Here is a 22387-nt window from a genome sequence, read left to right as displayed (position 1 = left end):
CCTACACAGCAGTGCTGTGTTCAACCTACACCTCCACGAGTAGTAAGGGGTGAACAAGGCTGCCACTCATACTTCAGCCACGCTACTTTATGTAAATACATGTGCTAAAAACACATTTAATTTACCACTGTTGAGGAAACAACACATTTACCGAGTTCTGAAAGTATGTTTCTCTTAAAAACACTAATATTTATATTACATACTATAACAATATTAATTATTTGTGACATTTAACTGTATTGTTATGGATAAAACAACCAGAAACAACACATTAATTAAGTTTAGCTCCACTTAAAGTTTATTCTAATATTTTCTATGTGTTCATTTTAAAATGTAGATTTGGAGTGTTGGATGTGATTTAATATAGGGCATAAAAACTTGCCTTTGATCACATACCATTGGTAATCTCTCTTAGACATGAGAAGTGTGTGCTTTCATGGGAAGCCGTTTTGTGTATTCCAGTCAGATTTAAACATGCCGGTCTCACCCAGCATCCCAGACATTTTTACAGCCTGCTGTCCCATTGTATAAATCTGTTTTTGCCATTATCACATCATTGCATTGTAATCACAGGTGTTATTTTTCCAGCTCTTCATCGACAACGAAGTGAATTACTGCTTTCCACCCTAGTAACGTTATAACAATTGATTTCCCTCCATCAGATGAGGATTTAAATGCATGGGGGTGGTTTAACCCCTTAAGTGTGGGGTTTCTTTGCATTCCTTCTTTGTTCAATCACTATGGTAACGGGATATACTATTTGAAAGCATTAAAACTCTATCTGTATGACCTATGTCATTGCCTTCGTGACAACAGTTCCTAATAAGCATGGGGGGCCCTCACCTTCTCTGTATTTTGGAGATCCACAGACGACAAATTAGGTAATGAGTGTCCTTTTCAAAGCAAGGGTCCAGCGAACCAAATGCATTATAGTTTCTTATTCTAAAAATGTGCTACCTCTGAGAAATGTCGATAGAATGTCCATTGTTTACTTAGAATTACTCTGGACGAATTGTTATTGTTGTCGGTTTTGTGGCATACTTCTACAAAAGTACTACGTTGGAAAATGATCTAGGGACTGAACTCAGTTAGGCTACATTTTATTTGTATAGCACTTTTTACTGGTATACTGTCACAAAGATGCAGAGGAAATTCAAAAGAATATTGTGCAATTACCGACCTGAGCCCCCTAAATAGAAAACGAATTGCATTGGGAAAATAAGTTTAATTCATGAGATGTTGATATTGCCAAAAGCTTAATTAATCTTTTTGCGGTTAAACAAATCTATCCATACATTAAGTCTACTGTGGATAATTGTATGTTTATGTATAGCCTATAGATCAGGAACACAAAATTGAAACTGGGGGCACAAATCAAATCTGAAGGGGCAATGCTTCCTTTTGCCCCCTCATGGTGCCGGGTCTGAACCACTGTGTAGCCACAAGGGGGCATTCAAATACACCACTAATTAAAAGTTAAGCATATACATTTCATGCAAGGAAATTAAGTGGAGGCTTGTGTGCAAAACAGTACAGTTTTATTAAACATCAATGGAAAAGCAGTTAATAAAAGGTAAAATAGGTAAACGGCACCTTCACTGGCCATGTACCGTACACGCAACAACTATGGCCAAGAGGGAACAGTCAAAACTGTAATTCATTGCATGATAGTGGTGATGCCACTGTAAACAAGCTGAACCCATCAGGGCAGGAGCGACCGTCTCAGCTACAGCTGATTGAAACTGAGCTAGAGCAGCACCCCTTCCCCTTTCAGGGCGAAGGTGGCAGTCTCAGCTACAGCTGTTGACTGGTGTCTTCCCCCACCAGGGCAGAAGCGACCATCTCTGCCATCGCTGATTGGGACTTAGCTAGAGCGGGGCCCCTTCCCCTGTCAGGGCAAGGGTGACCTTCTCAGCTACAGTCATAAAACGGCGCCTCTTATGGAGGCTCAGTTGACCCCAGAGGGATGTTGGGGGTAGATGCTGTAGCATATGCGTAGGCCCTTCTGTACCTATTTCACCCCTTCCCTCTTCTGCCAGTGGTTCTGGCCAGAGTGAAGGTGTTGCGTGCCAGGGTACTGCTGGTGGCCCAGATTGGCCCCATCTAGTCCTGGATGGCTGAGCTGGGAGGATGCTGAGGGGATCACCTTGGTCTCTCCCAGCCAGACCACACTATCTCGGGTGCAGGGACTTTGCCGCCACCCGAACCCAGAGTTATTCAGGCTGAGTGTTTGGCCCAGTGCTTATGACAACTCTATAGGTAGCCAGGGTGCACTATTCAGGTCGCTGGAGGAGGTTCTGCAGGAGCAGAGACCTGGGCTTGCGTGGCACTTGATAGGTTCTGTTCTTTCTTCAGTCCCTTCTGGAGAGTAGGGGTTATCTGGTGGCTATATCAAGCCACCCCAGGCTTGTCAGTGGCTCAACGGTAGGCAGTCAGTTGCCTCTTAAGGGCACATGGAGGCTATGCCTGCCAAAGCTATATGGACTGTAGGTGCACCCAGCATGTTTGCAGTTGGGAGGTGTCCATAACCGGGCCAGGGGTTCGGCCTCGCTGTTCAGCATTGTTTTTATTATTGTCTGTTTTGATTCATTTTAGAAGCTTGTGGCGTAAGGTGCAATGTAGCAACATGTTCCCATTTGTAGCCTATTGATCAGAACAGTCAACCAGCCAGCTTTAGTGCAGGTATCCTTTGGTTTAATATGAGACTTGTGGTGATTGTTACAGCATAGCGACGCTGCTGTCTGCATTGATCAGAACAAGCTGGCTTTAGTGCTGGGTTTCCCTTCAATTAAATGTAAAACTTGCCGGTAGCAATTCAGGCTCTTGTATTAACGTTTTCTGTAATAGAACTAATGAATGGGGAACTAAAATGTAAAAGAAGGGACAACATTTACAGCAGAATTCAAATCTCATTGGGAAGCTAAAATACCATACAGTTGAATGCATGCTAGCTTTACAGCTTAGGGTAGCTCCAGTTGTAGCGAAATACAGAAAAAGAAAGACCGGTACTGGTGTCTTGTACACACCCCAGGGTGTCCAATCTACAGTCTATGTGTCCGATACGTCCCCATAGCGGCTAATCCTATCAAAGGCAGCACAGGATAAAAAAATCTGAAAGGAAAAAAATATATACTACCGGTGTATATTAATCACATTTTTCTACTTAAAGAACAGAGTGTAACCAATATTTTCGCCTATTTCCATATTTGCCTGAAAATACGTTTATGTTTCGTTGTTGTCCAAGGAACCCATGCGATAATAGATAATTGAACGCTACTTTCAGCCAAAAGCGGTCAGAAAAAGTAAAAGGAATGAAATCTACTTGTAATTAAGACATTTTAATTGGCTGCTGTCACTCGCTAGTTATATCTTTCGCTTAAACGCTCACACTATAATGCAATGGTAGGAAAAGCGATCTGAAGATGTCTTTCATCACTTCAAAATCATTAATTGAACTAGCACATAGTATTCAGTCTGATTGTAGATTAGTAAAGGAGGCATACCTCCATTGGCATGTCATTTTATGTGTTTTAGCCAATAAGGAATTAGTAGGGGGAAAAAAGGGGAAAAAAAGGGAAAAAAAGGGATGACATGACTTCTATGACAAGGCCAGCCCATTTTGAGGTAGCTCTGCTCTGCTTTTTACCTCCCCTGGCCCTCAACTGTCCATCCATTCTGGCCTGTAGGTGTCACTGTTTAGACATTTTGCAATATTACAATATTGAATCTTTTTCCAACGACAATAAGAGAAAAAAAAATTGAGAGAAAAAAGAAAACTCAAAAAAGAGAGGAGGTACTACCTCCCCTACCTCTATTAACCAGTCTCCTCTGATCTGTACCCACCAAACCACCTTGTATATTTGTCTCAATTTCACAAAAAGCTAGCATCCTGACACATCAGGAGAGATGTCACTCTTTAGAGGACAAATCAATGATCATACCTATATACCTATTTTATTTGACGGCCATGTAAGGATAAGGATCTATCCAATAAGAAAGCTATGGAAGAAAGTGAAAAGTGTACCCTGCAAAACAGATTTTCGGAGATCTTCGGGGCACAGCTCCCTTAGTAATATTCTATTTATACTTTAATACATGTGACAGCATTGGTTAACTTGTTGCAGTCTTGCCATTAAGCTTACAATATTGTGTAGAAGGTATCATCAGTTATTGACAGTTACATTTAAGTTACATTTTTACTATTTAACTGGTGTTTATTTTGCCTCAAAAAGGGATTGTGGAAATAAAAGGAAAAAACACTCCAAACTTTTTGGATCTGCGCCTTAATCCAATGATTGCATGTTTGGCTCCATGGTTCTCAGAGCACTGAATCACTCAAACAGTCTAATGACACCTCGTCATTGCCAAGTGGCTGTATTTTCTCAAATTGTTTGTCTGTTGATTTGCAATGTCTTGTTTCAGCATATTAAATATAAGCCAAACAGACAGAGAGAAATTAAAAGCAGACTATAATCTCTAGGGTTGACTTAACCTTTGAGAAAATATAAATAAATGTATTTTGGATGCGTAAGGAAAATTTATTACAGGGAAGCTAGTTGGTTTTTGATCACATCTCTGATGACAGAAAATGTACAGTGGTGCGCACATCCTTTTTAGTGCGCTCACAGTGACCAGTTCAGCTCTTGTACAAGGGAATACAGCTCTCTCTCTCTCTTAATCTCTCTCTCCCTCCCCAGCACACCATTAATTTGTAAGAGACATGAGTGATTCATTTGTGTACATTGTAAAGCTCCTGGCTTCACTCCCACAGGCTAATTGAACCTATTTCCCCTCCATTTTCAACCACAGAGAATAAAATAAGTACAGTTAAATGTTTTCAACATAAGGGGGATGCTAAATGCTTTCACTTTGCCACATGGCATCCTTAATTACAAGCTTGTTACCATGTTACCAAAACCAACTATTGTTTTAATCAAGGATTAACAGCCATTACAAAAAGCAATTACAAAGCATTAGAAAGTTACAACTCTTCCTTTTTAGCATGACAAATAAGATACCACTTGTGGTGAATTTTAATACTGAGTAATGCATTTTGCATTTATTTCATCGGTATGCTGAGAAACACACTCCCCTCCTTCTTTTTTCCTACTTGACAATTACCATTTCCATTCATGAGCTCAACCTAAATTCCAATGCTTTATACACTAAAATTCTCTGTTAATAGCACACCACAGAATTGAAACTACCCTGTATGCTGAAAACAGATAAAATCATTACTTTCAAAGGCAAAGGCTTTCTTTTCTTCTAAAATATAGGATTTAGAATTCTATTCCTCTCAGAGCTAATGTGAATTTTACTGCCTCTAATTTTAGATTCAAGTGCAGCACAGAATAAAACCCACCATCTGACAATTGAATTTATAGATAGTTGTGAATATTGCGGGCCTGGATTAATAGAGTCATAGAATTTGAAAGACCAAGACAGGGTGAGAGAGACAGCTAATAACTTTCAGCCAAAGTTATAGAGCATAATGTCTCCTGTAGAGAAGCTTAAGGACTGTTGTAAACTAAATGAACAGTTGCAGTTCTGGTTTGCCTCTTGTTGTTCAGTCTTGGGGTGGACACATCCTTTTCAGTGACCTCAAAGACAGTTATTAAATGGTCACCAGTTCAGCTCATGTACAAGGGAATACAGTCCTCAGACAAATTTTATGTCTCTTCGCCATTGACGAGATCACCACAGTACTCACCAACTTAGCAAAAGTTAAATATTTAAAATTTTAAGAAGTATATCTGAGGGGGCTCCAGAATTATTGGCACCCTTGAAAATGGAGGAAAAAAGGCTGCATATAATAGATAATAATCTACAGTCCATTCAAAAAGTATTTGAACAGCAAGTTCAATTCCTTACATTGTAGACAATTGAGTTTGAGGTCAAAAGATGTAAATGAGATAAAATATCTGAATTTCAGTTTTTTCTGGTATTTTTATCTAGCTGTATTAAATAACTTCGAACATATGACCACTTTTGTCAGGCCTCCCAATTTTTGCCTTGCTGTTCCAGTACTTTTGGAGCAGACTGTATATCTTATGTTCAAACATGTTTTTCATTTAGTCTCATTTTTTTCTGAAAATCACAGGTGCCAACATTATTGGCACCCCTAACAATTATTGTAGATAAAGTAAAAAAAGTCAATACAGTTTTACTTTTATTTAGTTAATTTAAAGAAACAATATTATGTAATTCTATCACTTCCTGTTTCACTAGAGTATAAAGCATGGGAAAAGCCGAAGACACAAATGGTAATTGACCAATAAAATACATAAACAGCAAAACATAGCACTGTAAGGGTAATAATAAAAAGGTGTAAGACATATGGAATCCTTGCAAACTTGTCAGGAGGAGGATGTAAGTGCATATTATCCTCACGGACAGCAAGAAGATGGTGAGGGAGGCCATTAGTAATCCAAGGATCGCAGTTTATGAATTGCAAAGATTGGTTGTGTCTTGGGGTCACCAAATCTAAAAAAAACCCCAAAAAAACCAAACATAAAATGGCTTCACATCAGCAAATTCTTTGGAAGGGTGGCACAAAGACAGCCCTTATGGAGCACAATAAACAAAATCAAGCATCTTGAGTTTGCCAAACCTCATTGGAATTATGACTGGAAGTTAATGCTATGGTCAGGTGAGACCAAAATTTTACGCGTTACACCTCACACACCATCGACATGTTTGGCCACAACATGGAATGCATACAAGGACAAGCACCTCTTACCTACTGTCAAATATGTCGGTGGGTCATTGATCCTGTGGAGATGCTTTGCTGCCAGTGGTCCAGGGACACAAATTAAGATCAATGGCACAATGAATTCAACAAAGTACTTTAAAGTGTTAAGTACATCAAAATTCTGAGAATGACACAATTTTAGTCTTGATTGTAAGTAACAGTAAGTGCATTGTATAAAAATTCTTATGTGTCAAAAATGGTCTTGCCTCCCAATTTATTTAACAGAGCTCGGGAAGTGTCTTAACTCAGTTGGGAATTGCCAGCAGATGGCTGCGGTGTGTGTACAGAGGCAGAAAACACATACTTTTCTACCATGAAGGGACGTATTGGAAGTATTTGATGAGATGGAATTGTTGAAAAAGTAGCGTCTTGATTGCTGGGGTATTATGTTTGTCACAGATGTTATATATTCTCCTACTGCAGGCAATAATGCTCCCATAGTATAAATGAAAGTTATCATGTCACTATAGGCCAGATGTACTAAACCTTTTGCAACATTTTTCAGGCGCACATGTGATGCATTCTGTCCAGGAAACATGCATCATATGTATCAAAGTGGTGCGCCGGGTGATCACCACAAGATGCACTTATGTCTTTAATGCATATGCGTTTAATGGTGGATTGTGCAAATAAAGGGTGGCTGATTAAGTATTCCGTGAAATTTACAAAAGTTCACGCAATTAATGAGAGTCAAATTCTGCATGATATTTCTCTGCCACTATAGAGCAGGCTCTAGCTTATTATGAGAAATAAGATGAGATGTACTGGTACCTTCCAAACGATATTCCCATTCTATCTCAGCAATAGTGAAGCTCATTGCAATGTTACATCTCGCATTTAATTCAAACTAAAATAGCCTCCACAGCTAGAATATATACACATTTTGTCCTGCACTGGATATAATTTTACTTGGCAGCCGATACATGGATATCGCCACACGCAGTGAAGATATTCAATGCAGTAAACACCTGTTATAACTGCACTATTTAATATCTGTCTCTTTTGCAAAATGTTATTTGTAGGTAGTCCCATTCACTGATTGCAAATGAGCTGTAGCCTTCGTAAATACTAAGACACTAATTTCAAACTGTGACGGCACCCCACATATCCTCGTCAGGCCGCATTTTGCGCCGCAAGCTTTGTGTACGTAAATCTTGCCCTATGGTTCCTGGCAAAATACTGGTAAAATACTACAATGCACAAGTGATGACTTGGGCCCAGGTAGAGCTATACATGCCACCATCAGGGTTTTGACAGCTCCAAACAATGTCAGGGAGTTCACTGATTACCCTATGCATCTCAGAACCATCTGTCAGAACCTAGCGGCTTGGATTGCAGGCTTTCCCTGGGTTGTTGGAGTTATTGATGGCACACATATCTCTGTATACTTCTCAATCATGAGATGAGCATCGGGCAAGTCCTGAGACTTGGGCTACCAGGCTCTGAGATTCTCTTTATGAATTAAAATCTCCCTTTTTCGTGATGTGCAAAGTAGGCTACATCGTATCATCTCTCGTCACAATTGTCTGGAGTTCGTTTAGTGGAAGGGAAGGAGGAATTCTTTGTTTGCAAGATTTTTTGCCATGCTTTTTTGTCTTATTAAATTCTTCCATTTTAACACTCTGCTTGAAGTAATTAGAATTTCTTGTAGATTTTTGCCTGAATTCATTATTATCTCAACATACCATGTCATATTATATTCTATGCAGCTCTTAACAATTAGTTGTGATACAGTATGATTAGCAGACATTTACCTGAAAATGTGAATTTAAACTTGGGCCAAAATCAATTTGTAATATAAATTGAATGCAGGCACGAGCACTAAAAAATCTAGGTTTTCATTATTGGCAACCCTAACATCAACTTGTGTTTCAGTGCATGCATGGAAATGGTAGGTATCTTACTCACAGATATATATGGCCTTAAACGCAAAATAATCACTGAAACGACACTAAATTTCTTATTAAAATTAATTCTTATTAATTTAAAAAACAATTATTAGGTCCATATTTACTTTTTTTCCCAAGACACTATCCATCACCAACTCCATGCATATCTTTGTTCTGTTTACATTTTGTTTCTCATTAGATTTGCTGAAAACATTGATTAAGTTATTGTAATGACTGAAGGTGTTTGCCATTTGATCATTAATCTCCCTTTACTGAAATTCCTCAAGGCTTTGATATGGGCCCGCTCTTCCTTTATTTTTCCAAATTACTGTCTGTTGGCTGAGTCTAGTTTCTATCCTCAATCCATCTTTTACAGCTCCCCCATTTGTTCTTAAATTTGAACTGCTTTAAATTAGTTGCATTTTATTTTTTAATGTGCCAGGTTTTTTTCACAGAACAGAACAATAAAATGATCAGGTCTCTGGCCAGGGTCAGCTCTCACTGAGGCATTATATTATGCTGGAGAGGATTCACTATAGTCTAAACTTATGGGGAAGGAAAAAATCATTGAAATATGTCATGAATGGACATAAACCTCCCACATCCCACATCCCACAAGCCTGACCTCTGAAAGGGCTCACTAAAATAAATGACTGTGTGACCACACCTCACCTTGGCCCCTTCCCCCCACTATACAGGGTTCTGCGGTGAAGCCCAAATGTGCCATTTTAACTGTTTTATTCCACTGCCGCTAAGAGCTGTTTTGAAATGATAAGGTGGCCAATGTCTTTAAAAGCGGTTTCTCTCACCTTGCTACAGCCACGGTTTATAGGTCTCAGAAGAGTCTGTTTTTACAAGCTGACTGGATTTTTAGGGTCCTCATTTAGAAGCCGGCTTCCTTAATTAAAAAGCCCTTTGTGTGGTCGTTATTTGTTCCTCTTGTCCTGATTTTTAATTATCCCCACACACTGTTGGTTTTGAACTCTTGTGATTTATTCATTTATTTGTGGATTTTTACAAATAAAATTATTACAGGCATAGGAAATGAGCAATGGAGGAAAAGAAAAGAGACTTGCAAGGAAAGGTTATTTACTTGGATGTTGTTAGCATTCTCTGTGCATGTGCATGCAACTGTATATTTGTGTGTGGGAGGGCGTGGGTCCTCAGAATTACAATAACCAATATCTTCAAGAGTTTAACACTCAGAAGACCTGCAGCAATTATTAATAGTGGTGAGTGAAGTTGCAGTGCCTCTGACAGCACATTTCTTCCCATACGATATCACAGTGTCTGCAGGATTGTTGACTGGGGAGATATTTAATCCTCCCTCTTTGGCCTGGGAGCTTCCTCTAAGACAAACGAGAGATATCAATTAATTACTGCACTCATTAATAGGGCTTTCTCTCCTATGGGCTGTGGAATGGGGCAGTGGGAAGGGTGTCAACAAAAAAATAGGTTATTGGTGGAGGGTTGAGGGGGACTAGGCAGCATAAAGAAAGAAAAGGCCACATCCTAGGTAGCCATGTGGCTCTCACCGAGAAGTGTTTTTTGTTGACGGGCTGTCTGCCAGTATGATGAAGCTTTCCCCTGGCCCTGTGCTGATTGCTCTCATGTAGAACAAGTTGATATTGACTCACGAATGAATGATGACCACCACTGCAGCCCTTTTCTCCTCACTCTCCCTTTCCTGTTGAAGTGAATATGTACAGTGTTATATGTACATGTATGCAATCTGTAAGAAGTATGCAATGTTTTATGTTGCATACTATATGCAAACTATCTTTTTGGACATAATTTATAACATGGTTTACAGTTGTTTATTTAACCCTCTATGGTACGCATTGTGTAACCATGGACATTTTTCTTATTAGACTTTATGACATGAAATAGCTCCAATATTAGGGAGGGGCGGGGGAGGGGGGACATTGTGTACCACAATGGAAATTTATTTATTTATTGGTCTACACACTTGGAACACCTACATACCCAAAATGAGAGGCCCCACTGGTACCCTTTCTATACAACATGGATGGTGTCTATTTTTCTGAAAGGAGGACATGTAAATTGTGTTGTTTCTGCATAAATACAAGTGGCTTACTATAAACACTTCAAAATGAATAAATAACATTCATATTATCTCAATTCACTGCAGAACTATGTCAGACAAAATTGATTTGTGAACAATAACATAGATTTACCAAACATGCAGGGAAATATGCAGCCCTTGCAGTGAAATTTGTGGGGCACTTTGACATGCGTCTTCTATGTGATAGTAATTGTGGGAAAGAGTACCAGAGGAAAATGTAAATATTATGCAACTTAAAAACAGCATATTATTGGCTACCTAAAGGCCTACCCTTTAAATTCCAACAATGTAATATGTTTTAACAATATGTTGCCATATGGAAACACCGTACCAATGACGGATATAATGAAACCAAAGTACAGTCATAATCACGATAGTTATGAATGTAATTTATTTTTGCATTTTAAATACACAATTGTGATTGTTTTAATTATGTGTGTTTGAACTCTCAGATTTTTTTGTCGATACATATAAGAAAATATAATGGGCTGCAGTAACAATGTTAAACGCTAAGCGTTACTGTTGTCGTGTCTAGGAAACGACAGAGTCCAAATCTTCAATTTGTCGAAAAACATCTTCGCGAGGGAAAAGACGACACCAGGCAGCAAGATCTTCAGGAAAATCAGACTTTATTAGCACACGTGCATAAAGCCGGATCAGCTCTCCAGAACTGAACCCCGACTGGCATTTGTACACACATTTTATACACAGTTACTCCACCTACAACTCCTCCTCAAACCTCATTCTGGCAAATCACCCACACTTTTCTTATCGTAACTCCTCCCAACGCTCCTCCCACAACGTCATTGTGGCAAATTGCCAACAGTCCTTATGCTCTGCCAACTCTGTACAAAGTTCAGGGCATTCTGCCAACTACGTGTCCTCACTTCACCCCGCACCTGCTACCAGACCTCATAAAGTTCTGGATGCCCTCCCTCTAACACGTCATCCATACACGTCACTCTGTATCTTTCGCTTTTTATAAGACGAACTAAGCAGCAGAAATCATTGAAAATATACAGACAAACTAAACATTTCATTAATATTCACTTCTAATATACTTTTCTAATATACAGACATACTAAACATTTGATTAATTATTCTCTTCTAAGGGAATAAATGTACGTAGCATTCTTTGCTCTCATTTCAACAGTTTTCACTGTGGTTTCTTGCGTTTTCATAAGCTCAGCTATAATTAATGTTCAAGGTCAAATAGATACACTTCTGGCATAAAACATTGAGAGTCCTGGAGAAATCAGCTGTACAGTCATATCTTGCTCTGCCCGTGTCCTTGACAGTTTGGTCTACACAGTTCAAGACGGGGCCCCCCTCTGCCAGCTGGCTGGGCTCACTGTGTAATCCTAGCACAATTTAGCAGTTAATCAGTTTGAAACTATACAGGGTACATATAATACTTTAATACAGATATATTGATAAACTTTTAGCACACATCGTCGAGAGTTTTGGAGGAACCAGCCTGCTCACTAAGGCGGAGTCTGATTTTGACTTGTGATTGGTTATCATGCTTTTAGGAGGGAGATCTTTCGTTCTGTGAATTTTCCCCTACACTGTAAGTGTTCCTTTTATATTATTTGAAATTTGTTTGACGTATATGACGTTGATTCTAAAGTCAAAGCTATCCTCACAATCTCACAACCACACGAGTATACAGAATATAATTGACAGGGCTCAAGCTTATTTGTACAGTCATGAACATGCTGAAATACTTTATTTCTGAATTCATGGTCTGGTCTTTATTTAATCCCGTTTATTTGTAACAAGTTTTTTTCACGGCAAGGGCAATGGGCTGGAGCTGCACTGGATGGACAGTGAGGCATCATGAAGTGCTGTGCCTCAGGCTTCCCTCTGACAGTGCTGTCTGTCAGCCATGATTGAGAGACTTGGGTGCAGATGTACATGAGACACTTCTTCCACCAACACATCCTCCCTGTCTCCCACACAACATCACACCAGTGGCAGGTCACGTAAAGAGTCTTTGAATACCAAACGAATGGGTGGAAGTGCTTGTATTTGTACTTCTGACACAGCCACGCCATGAGGTGTCTCCTTCAGATCGCAACCCCGATAAAAAAAGGACAGATTAAAAAGGGTAGCTTTTGTGAGTGTCACATAATGTTCCCTCTTTTGTCCCCACAGGCTCCTCTGCAGAATGTCAAGCAAGGACCGTCACACTGACTCGAGTTGCCCCTCCTACATAAAGACCGAGCCCTCCAGCCCTGCTTCCCTCACTGACAGCATCAACCACCACAGCCCCGGTGGCTCCTCGGATGCCAGCGGCAGCTATAGCTCCACCATGAACGGGCACCAGAACGGCATGGACTCACCCACGCTCTATGGCCCAGCAAGCGGGCTGGGACCCAATGGCACTGCCTCGAAGCGTTACGAAGACTGCTCCAGCACCATAGGCGAGGACGCACAAATCAAGTGCGAATACATGCTCAACTCCATGCCCAAGCGCCTGTGCCTTGTTTGCGGTGACATAGCATCTGGCTACCACTATGGCGTGGCATCCTGCGAGGCCTGCAAAGCTTTCTTCAAGAGGACCATCCAAGGTTGGCTATTACACTCCTCTGGCACCGGTCTGATTTGGTTACCAGTTTGGGATCGAGTAACGGCCACCCTTTACCAAAAAAAAGGCAAAAAAATAATTTAAAAAACCATCCAAAAATGAAGGGAATAAATCTTTATACAATGTGCAAAAAACTATTCTGTGCAAAGTTTCATTTTAATATATAGTGGAGCACAATTTATGTATGCATTATAATTTTAAGTGTGATGCCATTGTCAAACGACTACCCTCCTGTTTGTCAACACAAGGGAGCAAAAACTTTATATTTAATCTGTGCCCCACCAAAATTGTGATTTTTGGAGTTTAGCTTATTCTGTGTTTCATCCCATTAGCCAATAAAACTCAAGTTAACATACAGAGCCCCCCAAAAGTATTGGAACACCAAAGTCACTTCCTTTGTTTTTGCTATACACTGAAGACAATTTAATTCAAAGGATGTACATGAGATGATACATCCGAATTTCAGCTTTTATTTCCTGGTGTTTTTTTAATCAAGATTTGTTAAACAACTTCAAACATATTACCTTTTGTATCAGACCACCCAATTTTTAGGTGGGCAAAAGTACTGGAACACTGGTTTCTTGTTGCCCAGATGCAACCTGTTAGATTGATTGATTAAACAATAAATAGTTCTGAATGTTTAGCCTTGTGTTTTGCCTGTGAAGACTGCATTTGTGTTAAAAAAAGATTTAAAGAACCCAAAACAGTCAGTGAAATCACAAACAATCTCCACAAGGCAGGGGTGAAGGTATCTAAATCAACCGTTTGAAGAAGACTTAGAGAGCAGCAATATAGAGGCTATACCACAAGATGCAAACCACTCATCGGTAGTAAGAATCAGAAGACAAGATTACAAGAAGTACAGAGATAAGCCACAAAATTTTATGGACTCATGAGACCACGATTAACCTCTACCAAAGTGATGGAAAGGCCAAAGTGTAGAGAAAGAAGGGACCTGCTCATGATCCAAAACAAGCTCATCTGTGAAGCACAATGGAGGAAGCATCATGGCTTGGGCTTGCATGGCTGCTTCTGGAGTGGGCCCACTTATCTTTATTGATTATGTAACTCATGATGGTAGCAGCAGGATGAAGTCTGCAAAAACATTCTGTCTGCCAACTTACAGAGAAATGCATCCAAACTAATTGGGAGGAACTTCATCATGCAGCAAGACAATGACCTAAAATACACTGCCAATACAACAAAGGACTTCATTAGCGAGAAAAGGTCACAGACTTCAGATTGACCCTAACCCAATTGAGCATGCATTTCACCTCCGGAAGAGGAGATTAATTTCACTTACTTAAATACTCTCTGTTCCAATACTTTTGCTCACTTAAAAATTGGGTTGTCTGATACCAAAGGTGCTATGTTCTAAGTAGTTTAACACATCTAGGTGTAAATACCTGGAAATAAAAGCTGAAATTCTGAACTCATGTCTCATGTTCATCTTTTTATCTCAACCTCAAATGTATTCAGTGTATTGCAAAAACAAAGGAATTTGCCTTGCTGTTCCAATACTTTTGGAGGCAACTGTAAGAGGGAGAGGGGTGGGGATTCTCTATTCCGCTTGCAGTATCCCCCTTTGGTCAGACATGTCCAGAGTGTCGAAGGTGGAATGCTGGTGGGGGGCGCTTGTCAACAGTATAGGCAAAGCGTCCACATTGAGGCTCTGGCAGCTGACAGCCTGGTGGCACTAGTCCAATGTCACCTGACAACCTGCATCTATCACTCTCCAATTGAGTCACTCAGGTCTACACAGCGACAGAGAGACAGAAAGAGGTAGGGAGAAAGAGAGAAAGAGAGTGAAGGAGAGGACAATGTAGGAAAGGGAATTCAGGTTTTTCCAGTCACTGTTACATCCTTTCAATAAAGAATTATTCTGTAGAATGCCAGAAGTTGGTTAAATACTCAATTCTGGTTGGTTGAGAAGGAGCTGATTTTGCTATACTATAACCTGTAAAAACTGTTGGACTATGAAGTATCTCTAGCAAAAGTGCCAGTGTTATCTTCCAGATTAATATATGATTTTTTTATATTATGATTTTCTTAAACAAATACTAATGGTTATAGTGTAAGTGACATAAACTCATCTGACTTTTGCTGTTTTGCTGTGCATATATTCAACTATACTGTATATACAGTGGACTCCAGAATTGCCACACTTGATGAATATAAATATAACTAAAATAATAATACAGTAATTAACATAACCTTCATTCTCTAACGTGTAAAGGACTGTGCTTTATTTATGATTCAATTGAATCAATCTTACATTAAAAAAAACTTAAATAAAAAATGTATTTCCCCCAAAAACAGGTTTTACAATTATTGGCACCCCTGATTTAATACTTTGTACAAAAACATTTACCATTATCAAATGACCACGTCTAATAATGAAAACTCAATGGGTGGATTAAGAAACAACTACATTGCATACAAATTCAACACATGAATTAACATAAGGCCATCAGCGATTTGATTAAAGGTGTTTATTTGATTAAAAACAAAGCTGGTTTTACTATTCATCACCACCACATTTGCCATTTATTGTTTTATTTATCAATTATTGTGGCGGCACGCCCATGGATACAGATCCATGTTTTTGCTATCGACCTGCTTCCCTTTGCAGCAAGAAAACGTAGTTAACTTCTGCAGTTTCGCACAGATTGCTCAATCAGAGGTTCAGCCACTTGGATTTTTAAAGAATACATATATTTTTCCTGTAGCAGGAAGAACGAGCAGGCAGTAGTCTATAGCTCTGAGGTTTGCTCGAGCAAAGTGATGCTGAGACTTGCGATCGGCATACATTGGCTCAAGTCAGAGGTTCAGACACTTGGGTTTTAAGTCAACATTTTATAAATATTTTTCCTGCAGTTTGCTGCAGTTGCACACCGGGGACCGGGGTTCGATTCTCGGTCCTGCCAAGTTTGGCCGGCTCACGTGGGGCAGCAATAATTGGCTCGCTGCTCCAGAGGGAGGGACTTGGCAGGGTTATTAGATCGCCGCACAATAAATACCTCGGGCACCTCGGAATCACGGCAACGGGCACGAGACGAGATGGCTTGAAGAAGGCGTGTCGCTCTCATTCGGGCCGCCGAGGAACGGGGTACGGGAGGTACATCTAATACGACTACCTCCAATTGATTCAGACGAGGTACAATTGGCTACCAAATTGGGAGAAAAAGGGGAAAAACTGGAAAAAATTAATAAATATTTTTCCTAACCTAGCTTGCTTACACTAATACTCATTTTAATGTATTATAATAATAGCTATGGTGTCCAAGTGTGGTCATGCACATGGGAGGTCATATTACTAGCAAGCTAACTAGATGGGAGGATCTGGAACTGGAAAAAGTTAGTTTAGCCTATATTGAATAATATATAGATTATTATCTATGTTGGTTATTATATGCAGCATTTTTTCTTCATTTTTATCAAGGGTGCCAATAATTCTGGAGCCCACTGTATATACACGTACATAATATAAACGTACATAAATTACCTTTACAGGAACATTGAAAGCACATGAGTTCAATTCAGATGATACAAAACTCTGAGGTTTAGCTAACAGTTTAACACTGGATTACTGAGTAGATTCTGAATAGAATCCAGAAGTGTGTCGTTACCTGGCCACTGAAATTCAATATCAGTAAATGTTGTACATGTGGGAAATAAAAACACAAGGCAGAATTACTTTATGGGTGGTACAAAATTGGAATGTGCTCAAGTTGAAAAAGACTTGGATAGATAAAATTATTTCAGGCTCTAGTCAATGTGCTGTAGCAGTAAAAAAAAGGCCAACAATATACAGGGATACATAGCCAAGAGTATTGAATATAAAACTAAGGAAGTTATACTCACCTGATACAATACCTGTGTGCAGTTCTGGGGACTGTACTGCAAGAAAGAGGCGCTGGAAAAAATTCAAAGAAGGTCTACCAGATTGATTCCACTTATAAAAGATAAAAGTTATGAGGAAAGACACAAGATGGGGAGATGAAGAGAAGATTTTATTTAGGGATTAACTAAGTGAACAATAGGTGATTCTACAGGGTAGGTTTTTATTTGTTATTAAATATGAAAAATTCTACAGGTCCTGGAGCATCTGTTAAGATAGACGTCATTGTGAACACCAGTAGGTACCAAGATATTTAAATAACAAAACAATGCACACCCACAACCCCCCCCCCCCCCCCATCCCAATAAGCTTAGAAGACTTCAATTTTAATTTAAAAATTAAACTTTTGAATGCAATTCACTTATCATACAATGAAATATTAAGTGTTTATACAAGTGTATACAGCTTAAAGTATTTTTAATCATGAAAAACTGGTTTATTGTCAGAGTAGTGGAGGCAGAAACACTGGGGGTTTTCAAGACTTGGCTTGATTTTGTTCCTGTTTGGCATTCAAATTTAGTTGCATCTTGCTGTGCTGCGGGTTTCATTCTTCAGAAAATACAATCCTAACTTTTCACAAGAAATACTTTTGTCCTATTTTGCCGTATTCCGTGGATTCTTCATCAAATTCTTCATCAAGTTGGAAGAACAAGACAAGTTCACCATTATACAGCCAGAAGACGCCATTTAATCAAGTTTACACCTGCGTACATTTACGTAAGTAAACTACCAAGACTACTTCTCTGTGCTCTCCAATTTTTCTCCCTGTCCTATGCCCGGAGTATGACAAAGTGGTGATGTTAGGTGACTTTAACGTACACTTTGAAAATATAGATGATTTTACTCAAAATGTTGTCTGCTCCACACATTATTGTGGACATTCTTTAGACTTGGTCCTAAACTTGGTGTTGACATTGATGAGGTTGAACATAATCCTAGTCTGTCTGACCATTTTCTTATCACACTTCATTTACAATTACTTCACCCTGTAACATCTGAGTCTAGGTTGCACACAGGTCGTACTATCACTTCTTCCACTATCACAAGCGTTATTGGTGTATTACCGGCTTATCTTGATTTCGACATTTCAGCTGTATGGCTGTATTGTCCACTGTATGGCAGCTGGATTAGCTATTGCTTTACACCAAACACTTAATGCAGTTGCTCCATTAGAATGTAAAAAGTTATTGAAAAGGAAAGACCTGCTCCTTGGTATACTGACCACACACATGCTCTCAAACAAAAGCTGTAAGTGGCACTCCACCAAACTGCAGGTATTTCTCTTGGTTTTGAAAGAGAGCCTTGGTACTTATAAGCATGCTCATTCTAGTGCTAGGTCTTCTTATTTTGCAAAGTTAATTCAAGGAAATAAAACAATCCCTGATTTCTGTTCAAAACAGATAATTAGCACAACTAGCTAATTATCATGCAGCAATGATTTCTTGAATTTCTTTAGTGATAAGATAATTGGAATTACAGACAAGATATCTGTCTCTACACCAGTCAGTGGTGATAACATAGGACCACCTCCTAGATTTACAGAACAACTTCAAACCTTTACTCCTATACCTCAGTGCGAACTTGTCAAATTAGTTTTCTCTTCCAAATCATTCCCCCATGTCTCCTTGACCCTATACCCACAAAGTTAAGTTTCTACTCGTTCTTTGTAAACCAATTCAATCTTAAGTGTCATCAGGTTATGTCCCCATATCTTTTAAGATGATTTTTCTTTATCCCTGGATTGTGGCTGTATCTATATTCTTATCCTACTTGACCTAATGGCTGCCTTTGATACCATAGACCACCACATTCTCCTCCGTAGGCTGGACAAATTAGTTGCCATTACTGGACAAGCTCTGATGTGGTTTAAATCTTATCTTTCTGAGAGAACTCAATTTGCTAGGGTAAACAAGTCCTTTGAGCATTACAGGGTACCCTTTTGAGTACCCCAAGGATTTGGGTCTCTTCACATGCTCCCTCTCAGGAACATCATAAGCAGACATGGTGTCCCATACCATTGCTGTGCAGATGATACACAACTTTACTAAATCGGTGCAAAAATTTGGGCACCCACCCCTGGTTTAAATGTCCTTTACAATGAATCTATATGTGATCGAAAGCAAACCCTAAATGGTACAGAGGTAAACCTTTCTGCAAATTTTAAAGCAAAAAAGGCCTGTGTGCAGTTTGGGAACCCTTTTGGATTACTCTTTGTCACTTTAAAAAAAGATGATGACAGGTGAGTGTAATTCCAGGGCTGTAACTTCTAAAGTATCTGTCTGGTGTTAACAACCATGGGTTCTTCTAAACAGTTGTCCAAGGATGTCAGAATGAAGATGGTTCATTTCCACCAAGAAGGAGAAGGCTACAAAAACTACCTATTCCCACTGTCAGAAATATTATTAGAAAATGGAAGATGGTTCATTTCCACCAAGAAGGAGAAGGCTACAAAAACTACCTATTCCCACTGTCAGAAATATTATTAGAAAATGGAAGACAGTTGAAGTCAAGGCAAGGTCTGGAAGACCATGAAAGATTTCAGATAGAATGGGCGGAGACCTGGTGAGAAATGCCCACACTGCAAAAGAGCTGCAAAAAATAGGAGCAAACACAGGTCTAGCTGTTCACAGGACAACAATACAACATACTTTAAACAACAAAGACCTACATGGCAGATGTGCTAGAAAGAATTACCTCAACACAAAATTAAGTGTCTGAAGTATGCAAAAGAAAACACTGAGAGGCCTGAAGACTTCTGGAACAATGTGCCAAAACCAAAATTGAACATTTTGGTCAGGAAGAATGGGGAAAAAGCAAGAATTGAAAGATGCTTAGCTGGCTACAGGAAGCGTTTACAACATGTTATAGTTGCCCAAGGAGGAGTTACAAAGTACTAAATGACAGGGTTCCCAAACTTTTGCACAGGTTCTTTTTCCTATTTCATGATTTTGAAACTGTAAAAATTTTCTTGCTTTCAAATTGGAAGAAATGTATTATGTTTAGCATTGTACCATATAGAGCTCAGGTTTGCTTCTATTCACTTAGATATTAATTGTAAAAGGCTTTTTGACCTGGGATGCCCACATCTTTGAACACTCACTTACATCACTTAGAAATGTATTTGATATTAGATAGTTTCTCCGTTTCTGCCAAAGTGGTAAGCATGGTGGTTGATCACACATTCTAGGTTTTCATTTGCACAAGGGAATTTAAGAAACATGAAAGTATTAAATATGTCCGTTCTTTAGTTTTGGGGAAGTCAGCATTTTAAATTCATCATCCTATTTTCAACCGTTTGAGAATGTTGTCCTTGTAGTGTGTCACACGAGGATGACCACTCCCCTTACCCTCCCCTATAACTCGTAACTGGTTGTCTTCCACCTGAGAAACATTTAGAAATTATACAATTTAGATGTTGTCCCTCCAGGACGCTGAACAGATGGCATGCATTTGTTGCCTCATGGTTGGATGATTGTAATGTTTTACTGTCTGGTTACCTACAACTTGTACAGAATGCAGCCGCTAGAACTAAGAAATGTGAGCATATCAGTCTGGTGCTCAAAACCCTTCATTAACCCGCCTATTAAATTTTGAATTGATTATAAGATCCTGTTGTGAACTTATAAAGCTTTAAAAGGTTAAAAGAACCCAGAATATCTCGGTGAGCTACTTACTCCTTACTCTCCTCCAAGATTACTTTGTTCTATAGCTAAACGGTGTATAGTTCTGGAACTTGGTGGTAAGTGCAATAGTGCATATTTAAAAATTCACTTATGACCGGTGGCACTGAGCATGCATCAACAGTTAGTCACCGGGGAGGTTTGTCTGGTACTGGCATTTTGGGCTTGGTTGGCAGGTCAGGTGACTAGTTCTATGCATGAGAACATTTTACTCTGTCCTGATACATGTTCTAGTGCCTAAAATCTTTCTTTGTTTCTTCCTGGTTCATCTGCCCCCGAGCTCTTGGACGATTGGACCACTCCAACCGGACTCCCACTCTGAGGTTGTGGACTGCTGCAGCCCTGCTCCTCTCAGATCTCAGCAACAGATTCATCCCCCTCCCCTCTGAACTGCATACTCCACATCTATCCATGTGGACTTTCTAGATTTCCTGCGAGCTCAATACCTGAACTGTTACCATCTTAATCTATAGGCTAGTGGAGGATGGGTATCCCTCTATAGCCGGGTTCCTCTCAAGAATTCTTCCTATCGGGGAGATTTTTCCTCGCCACTTTCTCCTACTCGGGAGTCGTTTACTGCATATGCTATGTGGGGGTTTTGGGTTGATATTCCCCATTTTGTTTTCCTTCTGTTTACTATGTAAAGCGTCTTTGTGACAGTCTGCTGTGTAAAGCGCTATACAAATAAAAGTTAATTGAATTGCATTGAATTAAATATGGTGCTAGATACTATTTCGTTTCGGCGAACTAAACTGCTGGTACACTGCAGTGGGAGGAAAATTGCGAGCTGAATGCTCTGTTCTAGTCATTATGCCATTATGTTATTATGTTATGTTATGTCTATGGACAATTCATCATAAAAAATTTGAGTCTCATTGAAATTTGATAAACTCTACATCCATAAAATTATAGAAAGCATGCATGTCTCAAAAATAGTCAGCAAGGTCAATTCATTGCTATACAATGAAGACAATTGAGTTTGAGGTCAAAAGATGTACATGAGATGATACGGTACTTCCTGGTTTTAATCTGGATTTGTTAAACAGCTTACTGTTAAACAAAAAAGATATCACCTTTTGTCTCAGACCACCCAATTTTTAGGTAAGAAAACGTATTGGAACATGTGACAGGTGTTGCCCAAATGTGTCCTGTTAGATTGATTAGTTAGTTCTGAATGTCTAGTCTTGGTTTAAGCCTTGGGTTTCGCCTGTATTGCATTTGTGTTATAAAAGATAAACCAAAATGAACACGAGAGAGCTGTCTTTGGGTGGAAAGCAAGCCATTTTGAAGTTTAGAAAAGAGGGGAAATCGATGAGAGCCATTGCACAAGCATTGAGGATAGCTTGGACCACAACTTGAAATGTCCTGAAAATGAAAGAAACCGCTGGCAAACTGAGCAAGACATTGAACGGGCCGACCAAGGAAAATAACAGCAGTTAATGACAAAAACATTGTGAGAGCTGTGAAGAAAAACCCCAAAACATCAGTCA

General features: G+C 39.4%; 1 protein-coding gene across 2 annotated transcripts in view; it reads left to right on the top strand.

Annotated features, from left to right (window-relative positions):
- Window positions 1-22387, top strand: part of esrrga (estrogen-related receptor gamma a) — a 194216-nt gene that overhangs the window by 31634 nt on the left and 140195 nt on the right. For both annotated transcript variants that reach the window (XM_061237495.1, XM_061237487.1), the window contains one exon: window positions 12884-13299. In XM_061237495.1, the coding sequence (XP_061093479.1) occupies window positions 12884-13299 (416 nt within the window). Of the gene's footprint in view, window positions 1-12883; window positions 13300-22387 lie in introns of those variants that run through there.

This window comes from Conger conger, chromosome 1, assembly GCF_963514075.1.
Source record: "Conger conger chromosome 1, fConCon1.1, whole genome shotgun sequence".
NCBI lineage: Eukaryota > Metazoa > Chordata > Actinopteri > Anguilliformes > Congridae > Conger > Conger conger.
This window is presented reverse-complemented; position numbering and strand designations above follow the sequence as displayed.